This window comes from Arachis hypogaea, chromosome 17 (assembly GCF_003086295.3).
Source record: "Arachis hypogaea cultivar Tifrunner chromosome 17, arahy.Tifrunner.gnm2.J5K5, whole genome shotgun sequence".
NCBI classification, from domain to species: domain Eukaryota; kingdom Viridiplantae; phylum Streptophyta; class Magnoliopsida; order Fabales; family Fabaceae; genus Arachis; species Arachis hypogaea.
In genome coordinates, this window is record NC_092052.1 from 24,175,903 (window position 1) to 24,194,431 (window position 18,529).

The window sequence follows — 18,529 nt, forward strand, 5'->3', positions numbered from 1 at the left end:
CCATATCTCCAATCGAAGCTCAAGTGATAGTAACAAGCATATCTATTGGATCGGACGAATTGACAAGAATATCCAAGCCCAATGCAATTCATCCAAGTTGAAGCCAACATTCACATTGCTTGTGGTCAAACTCATGAAGAACGAGAGAAAGCTTCTTCCTGGTTCATTCATCAGAGAAGAAAGAAAGAGAAAGGTAAATCACAAAAGCAAATGTCCAATTGCCCTAATCAAAGCAAGCTAAGCTAAGTCAAAGGATAAAGGTGATTTATTTCCATTTACATACAATTTATTTTCTTCACTCCTTCTTCAAAGTTCTGCAATGCCAAATTGGGATATATGGAGAGAAAGTGATTTATGATAATCACTATTGTGAATCAAAGGCTCAAATTGGGGACAAAGCATAAACTCAAGGGTTTGGATTTGGGTTTACCATTGAAAAGTTTCTTTTTTCTGCTCTAAAGTCTTTGGTCAAGCAAAAGGAACCAGCTTTAAAATTTCTAACTTGGGGTTAATTGAAATAAGTGAGATGACAAGCTAAGGGAGCTCAGAGTTCAAAAAGTTTACTAAGGAGAAATCTAAACTGTGACTCTGTAAGAGGTACAAAAAGGAAAAATGCTTTTCTGATTTTAAAAAATGAGAGAGAATCAGAATCTGAGTTTGTTTGAGAGCTTCCCTGTGAAGAGTTCAACATTTTGGACAGTTTTTCTAAGTTAAAGAAACATTCTGCCAAGATGAAGAACTTCATCAGAGATAGCTAAATCTGGTTCAACTTATAGCAAAAAAGGTTGTTATGCATCAATCTCCTTCATGTTTTACGGTTTGTATCTCAGTTTCAATGTATATCTTTCTGTATTATCTTTGAGAGGTAAAAGGCTGAAAGAGAGATATTGAGAAAAAGCCTAAGAGTGAAAAAGGCTGAGTGAAACACTTGAGAGAAAAGCCAAGAGTGAATTCTGATTTGCTTTGGTTGTAATTTTCTGTCTTGTGTCAAGTACCTGTGAGGTACCCCTTGCTAGTTGGGTAAACACTTAGTATAAAGAGTTAGGTATTAGTATAGCCAAGTCAAGTTTAGGAAGAAACTTGAGTGTCCAAATAGGATTGAGTGAATCCTAGGAAATTAGTGTATGTAATACTTTGATTATAGTGAAAATTTCACCACTGTTGTGGTGGAGACTGGATATAGGTTGCATTGCACAAGACAACTGAACCAGGATACATGTCTGTGTCAATTTCTTCCTCTCTCTCTGTTCTATTTTCTGATATTTATGAGACAAAAAGAAATTGTCTCTTAAATTTTTCACTGCACAGTTCAAATAGAAATCAGGTTCAAGTCGTGTAACAAAGGAGTCGTTTATTAAAGCAAAAGAAGGCCATAGATTTAACCCCCTTCTCTAAGCCTTCTGTAACCTTCAAAGCAAAAAATATTACAAACATACAAATTTGCTATTTTTGCACAAAGAATATACCTCATAGCTAAACAAGATTTATTATATTATTAAATGACTAATTATTTTATTGCTTTATTAACAAGTTAATGTAGATTCTATGAAACAAAGTTATAATATTAACAAATTAAATTAAGTAATTCATATTTGGTATGTATGACATTCATATATCGACTTCTTCTCTACAATTATCAACTTTCAAGGTATATTTTTCTACTTTAAACTCCTGTACTTTTACAATATATATTATTCAATATATGTTGCGATTTTATACATATTTATTTTCTCAATTTATCTTGTTCATGTCATATGACCTTCAATATAAATTGTGAATATTCAATAACAAATTGCTTTGAGCGAGAAATTCATCAATAAGTTGTTGTGGGTCGAAAAATTTTCCAAGACAATTAATTATTATATTCTTGGATCATACAATCAATTCCGTCAATGGATATCTATTTCTGAACTTTTCAATTCACATACAATCAAATGATATGCGTATGTCATGAAAAATTATTCTCAAGTGGAAAAATATCCCCCGCACAACTATCTTGATTGAATGACTCTTACCACTCAATTAATTTTTGAATAAGTGCCGACATAATAACCCGACTAAGCTTGGGGGCTCATCATATCATTATTCACTTATCTTTTAACCGAGTTATAACTCATTTAATTTTCTGAGCTTAGCCTGGATCATATGATCGGCAAACAAACCTTGGAGGCTGTGATCCGTCATCTTATAGCTCGGTCTTTATTGTGCATTATGAGTTATAACTCGACTTTATTTTCCTTCATTCTAAGTTTGTAACAGACGATCTTAATAACCATTATTCTGACTTAATGACCAACAGTCATAACATCAACTCTATTCATCAATCCTATGCCTATGAAGGCACCAATTTTTATATCTCAAAAGGGACTACATGATAAGTTCTATTTCATGTTTAACATTCTATAATCATAGAAATTTTATACCTCTTAAACACTTACTGACTTGAGGGTCAGAGTGTCTTTTGCAGGTACCCACCCACGGTATTCTTCGATGTCCGAATTATTTTCACTCTATTAAAGAAAAGACGTATTACAACAATGCAAGAGATTAGCTATACCTCAAAAGTTCATCCACACAAGCACAGTAAACTATCTAAAGATAGTGGAACCAAATTGGATGATGTTACTTCTTATAGAAGGTTGGTTGGTAGATTATTCTACCTCATAAATACTAGACCTGACATTTCCTTCATAGTAGGTAAACTAAGTCAATATGTAGATCATCCAACTGATCAACATTTTCACGCTGCACTTCCAAGTGCTGAGATATTTGAAGCAGAGCCCAGCCAAGGGACTTTTTTTTTTTGGCAGATAGCAATTTGAAGCTCACAAGATATGTTGATTCTGATTAGGCCACATGCTCAGATACTAGGAGACCAATGATAGGTTTTTGTTTTTGTTTTCTTGGAACATCCTTAGTCTCATGGAGAAGCAAGAAGCAAGACATAGGTGTTTATTCTTCATCTGACGCTGAATATCGAGCAATGGGTCAAGCTATAAAGGAAGGGCAGTGGCTGCTTTATTTACTTAGAGACCTTAGAATTCCTCATTCGGAGCCTTTCAATCTGTTTTGTGACAATCAATCAGCTCTATATATTGCAGCCAATCCGGTTTTTTCATGAGAAAACCAAGCACATAGAAGTAGACTGCCATTGTTCGAGAAAAGGCACAAAAGGGAATGGTGAAGCTTCTACCCATTACTTCAGTACAACAAACTGCAGATTGCTTTATAAAAGTATTGGCTCCTGGACCTTTTGATGCAGCACAGAGAAAGTTGAGGTTACTTGATTTATATGCTTCTCAATCAAAGGATGCATAAGGATCAAAAGTGGTTCAATAGTTCACAACTTGAGGGAGGATATTGAGCAATTTATGTAAAGATGCAAGTTGTGAATCTTCTCTGGTTTCTTGGTTTCTAACTTGAGGGAGGATATTGAGTAGTTTGAGTATTGATAAAAGTTGTGAAACCATATTAGTTGTATTTAACTTAGGTTACTAAGAGTTAGGTATGACCAACTCAGGTTAAATATTTAACATAGTCTGTTAGATCCATAATTAATTAATAGTTAGAGTAGATGCTATATATATGGTAACTAGTGTGCTACAGTTCAAAATGTTCACACTTTCCTATAATTTCAAAATATGAGAATCACTATTTTCTCTGTTTCTAGCTTCTTCTCTCTAATCTCTTGATCACTAACACAGTTTTCACAATAATGTTGAGCTCTCTAACTTCGCATATGTTCCAATTCCACATATTATTGCAACTTGTACTTGAACCAACCAAATATGAAAAATATAAGTTCATAAAATAAAAGGAGACTTGAACTGGTTTTGAGTTCTTGACCAGAAAACATAAGTGATTATACAAGGACATAACTCCTTTGGATCGAAGTTTGTGGCAACCTGTTTTCTAATCCTACTCAAGCTTTTCCCGCTCTTTCAGCTACCGACTCATCCGTTTGCCTCCGAGAAACAAACGATTGAGCCGAGCTTTAATTTCAAGCATTCCATACTGTATATAGTCATAAGAAGCCTTGCCAAGAACATCCTGGAGCCTTCCAATGAAGCTTCCATATGCCGGCAACAACATGTTTTCTACGGATACTATTATCTCTTTCCGTATTTCATAGCTGCCAAACCATTTAGACTGAGTGCAACATATCTCCTCAAATTGAATGTTGAACAACTCTAACTTCTCTTTCATGGACTCAATTGCTACATCTTTTGCCAGTGATTCGTTGTTGTTGTCTAGCTTCAACAAGCCTAGCACCTCATTCCATGAGCTTCTTTGATAGTCTTCAAGGTTTTTCTGGAATTTTTTTGTGTGCTTTTGTATCCAATCATCACCCAAAATTTCAGCGAAACTATATCGTTTGACTCTGCCGAAGTCTATCAATCGAGCAGAGGGAAAATGCTTCAGTGTCTCTAGTTTTATATACATAATGTTATTCATCATGGCCACATAATCCAAAGAAGTTCCAGTGTAAATTTTGTACTTGGCTTCCAAATGGTTCTCCAACAGCTCTATCATCCAAGCTATCATGGCAGGAAATGAAGGACAAGTTGTTATAGGATATTCTTTGAAAGCTTTCTCAATCATAGGCATGACTCTTACTATTGCACCAAGACCATTCATTACATCGCGGGTGATTGGTTCAATGCCTCCTGGAACATCTGCAATGGCTGAATCACAGTGAATCAGATTCTCCAAGTTTTTGAAAACGTCTCTTATTTTCTCACCTAGTCTCCTCTTTGCCTTGATTGCATCGTTTCTCAGCGATGCACCGGCCTGATCAGGAAATAATGATTCCAACTCGGTAATCATGTCATTCAACTCCTCAAACATACTCACCACTCTTCTAAACATGGCCGGAGGCGAACGGATGTCAACTACTATTGTATTCACAAAGTTTAGTAGATGAGTTGTGAGTTCCTTGCAAGCCAGCACAAAAGATAGATCCCCCACTGAGGAGAATCCCAAGAAGATGCGATCACAAAGCCTGCGTTCATATAGAAATAGTACACGGAAGGCGATTTTAAAAGTTCTGTTCCAACTTAGAATGTTGTGTGTGATGAAAACATTATGGTCCTCAGGTGTGTGTTTCAACTCTAATTCTGAAAGAAACTGTTGCAAGAACTCCCTGCGGCAATTGCTGTATAAGTGGCAGCACTCCTTCTCATATCCAGCAGCCAGTGCCATCTTAAAAGTTTCGTTGATGTTGTTGATAATTTCACACGGAAGCATGTCGATTAACAAATTGTCATCGAGATGAAAAGGCTCCATCAGGGACTGGCCGTAAAGTAGGCCTAAAAGTTTTCGATTCTGCTTCTTAAGTGCCTTTAGAGAAGACAAGAGGCCCGGCTTGATGAGAGCAAAATCATTATTGACTTCTTGCCAATGCGAATCAACTTCGGTGATTGCGCTGTCTTGAGTAATGCTAGAATTTAATAACAGTTCTGGTGGATCTACTTGAATGACATGAGGCTCTTCTGGGACTCCATGATATCCATTTATTTCTTGTTGAGCATCCACACAGCTATGGATCATGATGAGAGCATAGCTATAACATGCTCCAAGTATTCCAAAAACCCACTTTATCCTCATGAGTTGTATTGTTAGAGCCGCGAGAAAGAAATAGAGCAAGTCCACTTCAAATCCGCAGTGACTATGCCTTGACAAGCCAAGAAACATCACAGCAAAAGCAGCACAAGAAGCTATAGAGTATGCATCTGGTTTCCCATTCACGGCTTTATCAAAGTAAAAGGAGTAGAAAGATGTAATCATCAGAACCAAAAATGCCAGATGAGTTTTTAGTCGGAGACTTCCTGGGCCATGTGATACCTGTAAGAAAAAATCACTAAATTTAATCTGTTTATATAATGTAAATATTTATAAAAAATTTTACCAACCATCTCTCGTAAAAATTTAAACAGTTAAACAAAGATACATGAATGATTCTATACTTAACACGCCAATGGTGCAAAAGCCTCTTCTCAAATAAAGAAATGTGAACAACAAGAATCTCTTTTAACATTTTGGTCATAAAAGCTCTTGTCTACTGCAGTTTATTATCAAGATCAGTATAAAATAAAATGGAGCAATACCTTTACAAACAAAACTGCAGTGCAGATGATGAAACTGAAGACACAGTAAAGAAATGTTTTCAGCAAGTTCCATTTCCCGAACAGAGAGTTGAAGGAGGAACTTAAAGCGTAACAGAGCAATCCAAGTACGCCTGAAGCAAAACGAACAAAACTCCATAGTTGTGGATGCTTCAGCCACATCTTTCTTTGGTTAAGCAAAGGTTCCATGATATATTTGAGTGCGTATGAGTATTCGTAAGAGTTTCTTCAACGGAAGGTAAGAGGAGCCATTGTTGCTATTCATTCTTCGGTAAAATAGCGAGCCTTCCTCTGTTTTCAAAGATAATCGACTTGTAACGTGTTTGAAAGGTTTAAGTTTTTGGACCTATGCCCATTTTGTTTCTCTTAGTCTACAATGTATTATTAAGACAGACGATGGTTTGTGATGGAAGGCTAAGATTAATTCATCTTTGGGATAACGATAGTGACTAATGCTAGGATTATGCCGTCATTCGAATGAATTCAATTTAATTCAAAATTGTCTTATATTGTGCTTAAAATATAGGATTTCTTTGGGGCTATGGTCTCAGGTTAATAAGGGGGGCTTCTATTATCTACTAGTACGGCGGATTCTAGATTGGTCTCAGGTTAATTGGTTTTCATACCTTTAGCCATCAGTGAACAAGTATTCAAAAATAATTTCAGAATTGATAATGTAAATCACCTATTAATTCTTTTATGGACGGACAAAGTTCAATATGAAGTTCCATGCTAAAGTATAGATATAAGTAAAGGAATGCAAAAACTGAGTTTGAATTGTGAATGGAATTAAGTCCAAGAGATCATATGATTATATACAAACCCATACATTCTGAGATAACTAACTGCCAGCATGGCACTAACAAACTATAACAGCTATAACTGACTCCAACGGATTCTCTACTAGATGGCCACTTGAGTGATCTTCATCTGCTCCCTGACACATTTTTATGCGAAGCATGCTAAAATTCAGCATTTCACAAGTCATATTGATAATGATGAGCTCTCTGGTTCTGTTACATGATCCAATTGTCCATTGCCATTGAAGGCCAATAATGATTGATCTATCATATCAGTGTGGAAAGGCTTTGACGATAGATATGAATAAAAGGATTCAGATGATGAGTTCCTCTTTATAGTGAATCTAGGCTTGCGACAATGGGCATGAGTACCTTTGTAGTTTACATGAATAATTTCCCCATCAATTGTTCTCTCTACTTTCTTCTTAACTTTGCAATTGGGATGTGCGCATCTGTAGCAGCTTGTCTGATTTCCCCTTCTTAATGGGTTTTCTTCATATTTTCTCCAACTGTATCCATCATCATGCATTTGTTGTTCCCCATCGTCGTAACTCGATTGGAAGGCATTTAAGTAGTTGTCATCTCCGCTTTCAAATACTCCATTTGCAGCGTCGATTTCTACTGTACATGGTCTTGCATTCTCAGCGTTCTGGATTGTGGTTGAGGTTCCGATTTGGAACGGAGAATCATGAGAGAGTAGCAAAAGATGGCTGCAACGATGGAGAGCATCAAGTTGATCTTCATGAGTTGAATAGTTAGGCATCCAAGGAAGAAATTGAGGAGCTCAGCTTCAAAGCCAAGATCAATTTGCCTTGACAGGGACAAAGACATGAAAGCGAAAGAAGCACTCGAAATCATGCTTAGTAGGTCTGGTTTTCCATTGTTAGATTTATCATCGAATAATGAGTAGAGAGAGGTTAGTAGCAAAACCAGAACACCCACATAAGCTTTAAGCAAGAAGCTCTTTGAAAGCCTGCATTTCTTGGGAAATAGCATCATGGTGCTGATGCTGAAACTTAACAGGGTGTAAAGAATAGTCTTCAACAAGTTCCACTCTCCAAATAGATGTTTGAAAGAAGAACTCATAGCATAACAGAGAAATCCATTGACACTGGCCACAAATCCTGTAACTCTCCATACCCGTTTATGGTGTAGCTTGTAGGAATTTCGGATTGGCATGCCGCTTAAAATTTTACAAGTGTTTGGTCATATTTGTTTCTTTGTTTTGATCTTTTGTTACTTGTTTCATCGAGAAAAGAAAAAAAATTGAAATTTCAGCAGGTGTATGGATTCTTCCTACTCTAGTGGCGTCTTTACTCTTCCATTGCGACTAGTTTGACAAATTTGCTTACACTTCTTTGATTTTTGTCACATGTACCACAGTCCTTTTTTATTCTTATTTTTTGACTTATGGCATAATATTATCTTTCTACGACAATATCAGTAATTCAGTATATCACAACCCTGTTTTTTAAGTTAGTTTTTTAGTTTTCACCCATAAAATAAAGTCATTCTCACAAGTCACAATTGGGGATTGGACTTGATTACTTGACCATGCAAATCAAAACAATAAATTAATAAAATAAAATAAAATGAAAGGGGTGATGATTTTGACTTTTTGAGTTTACAGAAACGTGGCGAAGACATGAATCATCTAGAGCTAATTATTTGAAGTATGTGATGACGGATGAGTTGATTTTTGGGTATCATTGAAGTGCTTAGTTTAGCACCGTTTCAAAGGAGAATAGTTTGAGTATACCATGTCCGATAAATTTCACGTACAACCTTTGAAACAACAACAACAACAACAACAACAACGACAATAACAACAATAAGCGCCAATGAGTTATACCTTAAATGACATAGTCTCTCCATACTCATCTAAGAGGTCGTGAATTCGAATCTCCTTATCATTGAAGTGCTTAGTTTAGCACCGTTTCGAAGGAGAATTCAGTTTGAGTATACCATGTCCAATAAATTTCACATAGTCTCTCCATATTCATCCAAGAACCATATCCGATGAATTTCACATAGTCTTCCCATACCCATCTAAAAATATCAACCAAATATTGCTGAAAGTAATTAACTGCACCCGTATAAGAAAGACTTGAGTGTTAGAGTGGACCACACACACGAATATCCAAGGGTTGCAGAGATAAGATTAGTGTCTATTTCTACTGTTGAAAGTTGACAAGAGTTTATTGATTCCAATTTGGTGTGCTAGTTGACATGTACTAAAATAACAACTCACCCGCGAAACACGTTAAAAAAATAACAATTATGAAGTGAAAATTGCAATTGTAGAGTCCTCCTTTCCCCTACAATTATTACAAGAAAAAGTAGGCTCCTATAGCAAAACTGTAACAGAATTAACATGAAGCTCATCGAAATTAGGAGATGGCTGACGCAGCCACATGTATGGAGGTTTGTTGGTTTGGGTTCATCAGTAGTCGGTTTATTCTGTTACGCAGTTAGCTCCTCCTTCAACAATCTGTTTGGAGAGTGGACCTTTCTGAAAATATTTTTTTACACTCAACTCAGTTTAATCATCTGCATTGCAATCTTTTACGCTAAAGTTTGGCAAAGTTCAAGGAGTCTCCGGTTCAAAGGTAACATGGCACTTTTAGTGTTAACCATAACCTCTGCTTACTCCTTCTTCTTGGATAGCAAAGCTGTAAAGAAGAAACCAGACGCATTTAGCTTGATATCATGTCTTGCGTTTTCTATCATGTCGCTTTGCTTGTCAAGACAGATTCCTTGCGGATTTGAAGTGGATCTGATGTATTTCTTTCTCGGAGCTTTAATAGTGCAACTCATGAAGATAAAGCTATGGTTAGGTATTCTTGGAGTAGGATTCAGCTATACCCTCAACATTCTTCGTTCTTCTTTAGATGAGAACTTGCATGAAGGAGCAGGACTCCAAGAAGATCAACGTAATGTCGTAATCCAAGTGGAAGAAGAAGAAGAAGAAGAATCCATTTCTCCTCAACCACCAAGATTCATGAGTGTTATTCAAGAATTGCATAGGGCTAATTGGGGACTTGTTGAGGTGTTATGGTGTCATTTGAAGGAATACCTTGTGGACAAAGATGATCAAATTCCGATTCCAATGACACTGGTGAATGACCATAATTTTCTTATCAATGCGCTTCCGCCGAAAGCAGTCGACGACCTCCATGAAAAGGTTAAGCTGATGATGGATTCCGGGTTCAAGAATGAATGCTCGAACCAGTATAATAGCTGGAGAAGGGAGTTCTTGGACATGTGTCTATCAATGTTGCGGTTAAAGGTTATCAACAAGATTGAAGGGGTTGACGAGAGAGAGAGGATTAGGAGGTGGGTGAAAGCTTCAAACGTGGTTCTGAGGATTGTATTGCCCAACGAAAGAAGACTCTGTGATCATGTTTTCTTGGGCTTCTCTTCTTTTGCTGACGTCACTTTCATGTTGTTTTACAGCGATGTCGTAACTACCTTGCAAAAGCTCGCTAATGATTTTGTAACGGAGAGGCGTTCTTCGTTGACTCGTTTACCGAGCATGGTGAAGGTGGTTGGTACACTGCAGGATCTCATTCCAGAGCTTGATGATTCAGTGTTTTCTGCTCAACGCAGTGAAGCAGTCTCCATCATGGAGTTGGAGACATTAGAGGAAGCAACCAAGGATTATTATTGTACAAATATAGAGAATCTAATCTAATATAATTAACATCATTTGGCTTATTTTTGTTATACTTTGTGCACGGATATTGAAAATATTTTGCCTTATGGTTGCTCTCTTACTGACATAAAATTTATGTAAAGTTTTTTCTTTCTATTTGTCTTTTTTAATTTTTACTTAAACTCTCTAAGTCTGATATTGTACAAATGCTTGATACCTTGCAAGATGTGAGACTGATAGCTGACACACAGGATAGAGTGGTGTGGAGATTTAATAAAGAAGGCGTTTATAGTACTAACTCATTTGTGCAGGTTTTGCAGGAACAGACCTTGACGGACGATATTCTTAGCTACAAGTTCACAAATGAAATCTGGAAAGGAATGGTCCCTCCTCGGATAGAGTTGTTTACTTGGTTTGTGCTTGTAGGTCGAGTCAATACAAAGGATCGGCTAAGTCGATTGGGCATCATTGAACGAAGTGATAATGTCTGTGTTATGTGTAGTAAAGAAATTGAATCTGTACAACATCTGTTTGTTACGTGTGAGTATGCTTGGCAGGTGTGGTGCGCTTGGATTAGACATATGGGTCATGTTTGGAGCATCCCAGGTTCTATAAAAGAACACTTTGAGAGTTGGAGGACTATGACTTTGAGAAAAGACGTGCGAAAAATATGGTTAGTTGGATTTTTCCAGAATAAGACAGCAGATGTGGTAGACTGTGTGAATAGGTCATTTTGTTGCTCTAGAGAGTGGTGCAAAAATTGACTCGTGTTGTTGATGGCTATGACAGAGATGACATAGGAGTTGCTAAATTTCATGTAATGTATTTCTATATGCTCCACTGCATGTGTTGAGCTTGATTCTCTTTTCAAAAAAAAAAGGGTAAAGTATATTTTTTGTCCCTGAAGTTTGGCAAAAGTTTCAAAAATACCCTTAAGTTTTATTTTGTTTCAATTTTGTCCCAGAAGTTTTCGATTTGCATCAAATATATTCCCGACGGCTAAATTTTCAAAAAATTTAAGACCAATCTAACAATAATGCATGAAAATGATGCTTAATTTGCTTGTGTTGAAGGTTGTTCTTATGAAATTGTTGTTGAATTGGTCTTAAATTTTTTGAAAAATTAGCCGCCAAGGGTGTATTTGATGCAGATCGAAAACTTTTGGGACAAAATTGAAACAAAATAAAACTTAGGGGTATTTTTGAAACTTTTGTCAAACTTTAGGGACAAAAAGTATAATTTACCCAAAAAAAAAAAAGTTCTAAGGTTAATAAATTACCATTCTAAGGGTGTGGAATTGAAATAGGGAGTAAACGTTCATAACTCATTTAAGTGTGTGAAAATAAAAACGTACATAATTCCACCTATTTAACCCATTGTCAACCTTATCTATTTTAACATCACGTTTGTATAGATATGATTATTTGTTTTCGTACATCATATTTGCAGGCATCCTGCTCGTATTCAACATTCATATTGATAATGATGAGCTCTCTGGTGCCGGATCATGATCCAGTTGTCCATCGCCATTGAAGGCCAATGATTGATCTATAATTTTAGTATGGGAAGGTTCTGAAGGTAGAAGTGAATAAAAAGATTCAGATGATGAGTTCCTCTTTATAGGAAATTTAGGCTTGCAATTACGGTGGGCATGAGTACCTTTGTAGTTTACATGAATAATTTCCCCATCTATTGTTCTCTCTACTTTCTTCTTAACCTTGCAATTCGGGTGTGAGCATCTGTAGAAGCTTATCTGATTTCCCCTTCTTCTCAATGGATTCTCTTCATATTTTCTCCAACTGTATCCATCATCCTGCATTTGTTTTTTGCCATGGTCGTAACTGCATTGGAAGGCATTTAAGTAGTCATCATTTTCAGCGTCAATATCTACTGTTACATGGTCTTGCATTCTTAGTGTTCTCACATGCGATTGAGATTCCCATTTGGAACGAAGAATCATGAGAGTGTAACAAAAGATGGCTGCAACGATGGAGAGCATCAAGCTGATCTTCATGAGTTGAATAGTTAGGCATCCAAGGAAGAAGTTGAGAAGCTCTGCCTCAAAGCCAAGATCAATTTGCCTTGACAGGGACAAAGACATCAAGGCGAAAGAAACATTCGAAATCATGCTTAGTAAGTCTGGTTTTCCATTGTCAGATTTGTCAGAGAAAAATGAGTAGAGAGAGGTTAGAAGCAAAACCAGAACACCCACATAAGCTTTAAGCAAGAAACTCCTTGAAAGCCTGCATTTTTTGGGAAATAGCATGATGGTGCTGATGCTGAAACTTAACAGGGTGTAAAGAATGATCTTCAACAAGTTCCACTCCCCAAATAGATGTTTGAAAGAGGAACTCTTAGCATAACACAGAAATCCATTGGCACTTGACATAAATCCCACAAATCTCCATAGCCTTTTCTGGTTTAGATGGTAGGAATTCTGGGTTGGCATGCCGCTTAAATTTACAAGTGCAGGACCTTTCAATTGTGTTTTTAAGATTGGTGAAGTTGTAGTACTAAAGGTCTGAAAGTCAAATCGCGTGTTTACTTGGACTTTGAAATTATTACTTGATGAAGTTGCTGACAATCCAGTTTCTACCCATAAACTAATAGTTATACGTTACACACTGTTTGAACTTGGACTAAATCTTGAACGACAAATTCTATATTCTTCCATATTAAGTAAGTCGTGTTATCGGTTTTTCACGTTAGATAGATTCATTGCTATTTTTAATTTAAATTCTAAAATTAATAATAAAATAAAACTCTAAACTCTAAATTATAATCTATAAATTATATTTAAATTTTAAATTCTAAATTAAGTAAATTATAAACACTACAACCTAAATTTTAAAATAAAAACTAACATTAAATTAGCAAAAAAATTAACACCAGCAAAAATATTCATTTGTTTTCATAACACAAAAAAAATAATCTTAAACCATATAAATAAATAAAAAAATTTTGGAAAAAAAGTCCACAACCAACTAATAAAAATCAGCCAACTTCAACCAATATATAATTATGAGATCACAAAACAAAATTATTTATTGGCTAAATTTTCAAAATAATTTTTGAAATTAGTCTCGTACACCAAAATCATCTCTAAAATTATCAAACATGACATATATTAGTCTTTGACTTGTTTTTCATTAATGATTTAATGCTAGTGAATTAGTGATACATGTTACATAATAATTTAGTCAACGATAAAAACAAATATTATAATTGGCAACTCTATTAATATTAAAAATTTAAAAAAATTCAGAAATTATGTTGTAATTTAATTATTTTTTATTTGTTTTTAAATTATGATTAGATTTTTATTCACTATTTTTTATTAGATTAGTTTTAATTAATTTTATTATTTTTTATTGTAAAAAAAGTTCAACGAGCTACTTCTCCACCGTGCCAATCCGCCATCATGATTCATGAGATAGTTTAATATTTTAGGCCTGATTTACATGCACACAAGAGAGAAAAGAGGATTGCTAAATTTTTCAAAAGAATACAAGGCAATACTTGAACTGATATGATCCTACATTCCTATATATCAGCCCAGGGAGTGACTCAGAGAAGGGAGCGGTATCCTCACCAATTTGATTGATCACAAAAGAATAACAATGTACAGTCTCAATGTCAAGTGTCAACCCTTCTTATGCTATTTCTTTGATTGGTTCTTCGTTATTTTTTTTTTTAATATAGTGATAATTCTTCTGCTAAAATAGTCAATAATAACATATACATTTAAGAGAAAAATCTTAAACGCCTCTAACAATTATTTCAAAAGACAACGAGACTCTTAACAAAAAAAATATTATTTTCAGCCTCTAATTTTTATTTTTACGGGACTAATTAGTCTCTATACCAAAAAAAATCAATGTTTTTTCTTAGTACAGGAACTAATCATTAAGAAAAGAGCGTGACCCGTTCATTAAGAAATTAATTCAGATTTTCCAATATTCAAATTGCAAACTCTTCCATATATAATTTATAATTTTTTTTTTGAACAAGAGAACTTAACACAATAAATGGAGCAAGAATAACAACAAGCAAATAAAAACATTAAAAAAAATTATAAAAAAATTCATCAATTATTTTTATGCTCCTCTTTTTATAGTGTACTCCTAATTTTATACTCGTAGAAACATCTTCAACCACTCCAATCTTACTAAAATTCTGTCAATCCAATTTAAAAATCCTCTAACATAGCAAAATTTTGAATCAGTGACTTACTAATTTATTTTTCACATTCCGCCCTTATATTTAAACATTTAGATATAGTATCGAATATATACCGTCTAATTCATCGAAACTTTTGCTTCACCTCTTCTGTTATAGAATTAGGTTTAACAATGTATAGATTCCAAAATAAATAGCAGTTTCTATTACAAATACATTTATCAACGAGATTTTCATTTTCTAGCAATGGAAGTGGAGGAAAAAAAATAAGTGTTCTCTTTTACCACGATTTTCCACACACTTTGAAATAACACCCTCATCTATCATTATGTCTACAGAGTAATCCAAGAAATAAAAACCACAATTTGAAAGATCATTCACGAAATTATAATTTGAATCCAATAACTGGAACTAAATTCCTATTAGAAATAGCTAACAAACGAATACAAGTGAATAACCTAATTAGATTCCAAAACCAGCCATTTTACAAACCCTAAATTGAATCAAATATCAGAAAAATGTGATTGAAAATTGAGGATTTTGATTCATTTTCAGCAAGATGAATCAAAGTGGGGAGTATTCGCAGCTTGTCGAATGGAAGAAACCCACACCACGACACTATGAAAATATTATACGACAGAATAACTCAAAAATTATGAAAAAGCTTTCATCATTATCTCGTACTGTCGCTATGGCTTTCTCTTTTGTCAATGCTGTTCCAGGAGACGATTAGCTATGTATTCAGTAGTGATAACTTTTCCATTTTAATCGTCAACCAACACTAATAAATGTTGATGCAGTGGTTCAAAGTTTAGGTGAAAGATTTAGGACATAATTTGAGAGAAATAATACGTTTTAAAGTAAAACAGAGACATAGTTGTTATGAGAGGGGAGTAAGGCTTTGTAACATTTGAATATTCTTTCGGCACACTAAAAGATGTTGTTTCAAGATTTTGAGAGCTTTGAATTAAAATTATGTCGTTTTATTGTGTGTCATTCTGGCAATTAACGAACCACATCAATGAGCTAGCCATCTCAGCGCAAGATATCATGATGAAAAGACTATTACGATGAGATTAGTTATCTTTTAAAAACGAATTTAATTAATTTTATCTTTTAAAGATAAAAATAAAAATTAAAATATTTTTTAGAGATGATTTTAATTATTAACTTTAAGAATAATCTTTTTAGATATTATTCCCTCTAATCTAGAATCATTAATTTATAATAATGTTACGAGTGCATCTGTAACCCGAGAACTTGTTTAGTTTCAGTTTTTTGGCTCCGACCCTGGTGGAATACTAAAAAAGAAACGAACAAAAAGAATGAAAGTAATATTTTTTATTTAAAAAACTGGATATAAATTAAGGGAGAAAATACAATATGAATGCTAATTAATTTTTTTACGTAATGTATATAGAATAATGTTATATATATAATTTTTTTATTAATTAAATTTAATCAAATTATCTTAACATTAATAACATTTATTTTCATAACTCTTATTCACTTATTTAAATAAATTTTATTATTTTATTTAGTTGGATTTAGTTGATAAAACTTTAATATATACTTTAACATTTCTCACGCTTATAATTGTGAAGTAATGAAGTTGTAGACTATAGGAAGAAAGGTTTTGACTTTTGAGAGAGAAATTTGTCGCAATTGGAGCATGGAAAGCTCAAAGCTGAATAAGTTTACGCGTGTCTTATTGACTCATAAGTCATACGTAATAACTGCTCTATAATTTATTAGCAATCGACGTATTTGTTAAGACTTCAATTCCAATTTCTACACACTATTGCAATCACTGGACTTGGTTTTGAACCAAGCAAAAACACATTCAGTTTAGAATAACTTCGATGGTAGTTTTTATTTTATCTCATAAAATATCACATAATTATTTATAATACTATACGTTATAAACAATAATTTAAAATTAAATATAATATTTAACGTTCAATATTTGATTTTAATTTAATTTCAATTAAATATTATTTATAATTATTTTGTCAAAATAGTTATAGAAATGATAAAATTTTATTAATTCGCTATTAAAATAATATTATCTCTGTAAAATAAAATTATTTTTATTTCATTATTAATTTTAGAATTATGTTACGTGTACACTAAAATCAACCATCAAAGTCAGCTATCAATATAAAATACATACTGAAATATACATACACATTAAAAATAAATTAAACCACCCATATATTTATATACAAATACATTAGTGGGTGGCTAATTTTAATATACAAATAGCATTTTTGTTAATTTTAATACAAATTTTATTTCTCAATATATATAAGATTTTGAGTTTTTAAAAATTAAAATAATAAATTATTTACAATTTATTATATTTGTTTAAAATTTTACTTTTAAAAAATTATTTTATTAAAAATAATTAAATTGAATTTATGACATTTTGAGTTTAAAAATTATTTTAGATTTATATAAATTTTATAATAATTAGATTTTTTTAATATTTAAAATTTAAGAGTTTTAGTAATTTGAAAATAATGAAAATTTGATTTAATTTGAATAATTGAGATTTAGAATTTAATATTTTAATTTTATGAACTAAAAAAATTAATTAGAGCATCTCTAATTTTAAATTAGAGTACTTATTTGAAACTAATTAGTAAGTTGATAAATAAATAATATTCTTAAAATAATTATAGTAGAATACATTTAGTTTTCAATTATTACTCTATCCTATTTTATCAAAATTTTTATACTGTCCTTATTTTTTTTATCAAACTCAAACCCTAATTTTGTTAACACTCACCTCACCCCTTACTATCTCTCAGCCACCACATACACACACATTGAGCGAAGAAGAAAAGAAGACAAAATCTGAGAGAGGGAAAACAAAGGAGGAAGGAAGAAAAAAAGAGGAGTAGAGAGAGGCAGCGCTGGTGGAATCACTGCCACCACCATCGTTGTGCTAGAGAGAAGATGCGACGGGGGATAGGAAGGAGGGCGCATTTCTGTCGCTGCCAAGTCGCAATGCCGCCGCTGCCGTTAGAGTCATCACCGATTAGAGCCCTTCTCGTTGCCGTCAAGGCTGCCGCTGTCACAGTAGAGGAGAGAGAATGAGACAAAGACAAAAAGGACGTTGCGGTTGGAGCTAGATGCTTTTGCCGCCGTCGAGCCACTTCACTGTCGCCGCCGTCGTCGTTGCGACTACGGGCATGAATATCAAACAGAGAGAAGGAGATGCAGTGAGCAGAAGAAGGGAGTGGATCTCTTTCTGTCACCGTCGCTGCTGAGCTATTGTTCCGCTACTGAAGGAGAGCTCATCGGAAAGCTGCTGCTATCCTGCCCAGTCGTGCTCTATCCTTTATTCTTCCTTCATTGGATCCTTCCGTCGCTGCCCTTACCCTTTGAAAACACTGCAGGAATTGCTTTGCACCTCTGTCAGTTCTGTTTCACCACCATTCTAGCCTAGTTAGTGACTGCTTGTTCTGTTTTGTTTCTGTCACTGTTTTATCACTGCCATTGATGATGTTGTCTTTGCTCTACCTTTAGTCGTTGCTGCCGCGTGCCACTGGCTTGCCACTTCTGCTCCGTTGTGCCCCTGTTTGCCATTTTGCCTACCGAAAAAAATGTTGTTGGAACTCCTGCTGCTCCAGTCCAAATTCTGTGCTATTTCGTTCCATTCTACTTCACCCATCCTCACCCTTTAATTTGGCACTCCAATTCGATCTCTTCAGTCTCTTAGGACCATATTATAAGTAGGCTTTACGTTTATAATTACTTTTAGT

The 18,529-nt window shown here is 34.3% G+C and overlaps 3 protein-coding genes and 1 pseudogene across 3 annotated transcripts; 1 reads left to right on the forward strand and 3 right to left on the reverse strand.

Moving 5' to 3' along the window:
* Positions 1-3,740: 3,740 nt before the first annotated feature.
* On the reverse strand, positions 3,741-6,482 carry LOC112767096 (exocyst complex component EXO70B1-like). The gene is made up of 2 exons (XM_025812975.3): positions 6,108-6,482; positions 3,741-5,844 (listed from the first exon to the last, which is right to left on the reverse strand). Exons 1-2 carry the CDS (start codon positions 6,312-6,314, stop codon positions 3,946-3,948), a joined length of 2,106 nt encoding a protein of 701 aa, XP_025668760.1. The 5' UTR covers positions 6,315-6,482; the 3' UTR covers positions 3,741-3,945.
* Positions 6,483-6,892: 410 nt separating this feature from the next.
* On the reverse strand, positions 6,893-8,245 carry LOC112767097 (uncharacterized; annotated as a pseudogene).
* Positions 8,246-9,198: 953 nt separating this feature from the next.
* On the forward strand, positions 9,199-10,736 carry LOC112767285 (uncharacterized). Its single transcript, XM_025813162.3, has 2 exons — positions 9,199-10,261; positions 10,382-10,736. Exons 1-2 carry the CDS (start codon positions 9,300-9,302, stop codon positions 10,617-10,619), a joined length of 1,200 nt encoding a protein of 399 aa, XP_025668947.1. The 5' UTR covers positions 9,199-9,299; the 3' UTR covers positions 10,620-10,736.
* Positions 10,737-11,883: 1,147 nt separating this feature from the next.
* On the reverse strand, positions 11,884-13,122 carry LOC112767339 (uncharacterized). The gene has a single exon (XM_025813205.3). The coding sequence runs from the start codon at positions 13,027-13,029 to the stop codon at positions 12,052-12,054; it is 978 nt and encodes a 325-aa protein (XP_025668990.1). The 5' UTR covers positions 13,030-13,122; the 3' UTR covers positions 11,884-12,051.
* Positions 13,123-18,529: the final 5,407 nt, after the last annotated feature.

What these genes read in the sequence shown, in the direction of transcription:
- LOC112767285 (XM_025813162.3), top strand. Translation starts at nt 9,300, where the DNA reads ATGAAGCTCATCGAAATTAGGAGATGGCTGACGCAGCCACATGTATGG. An exon ending in GAGAGAGAGAGGATTAGGAG is followed by an intron (nt 10,262 to 10,381) that starts GTGGGTGAAAGC and finishes GTTGTTTTACAG; the next exon opens with CGATGTCGTAACTACCTTGC.
- LOC112767339 (XM_025813205.3), bottom strand. Translation starts at nt 13,029, where the DNA reads ATGCCAACCCAGAATTCCTACCATCTAAACCAGAAAAGGCTATGGAGA.
- LOC112767096 (XM_025812975.3), bottom strand. Translation starts at nt 6,314, where the DNA reads ATGGAACCTTTGCTTAACCAAAGAAAGATGTGGCTGAAGCATCCACAA. An exon ending in CTGCAGTTTTGTTTGTAAAG is followed by an intron (nt 5,845 to 6,107) that starts GTATTGCTCCAT and finishes TTTTTCTTACAG; the next exon opens with GTATCACATGGCCCAGGAAG.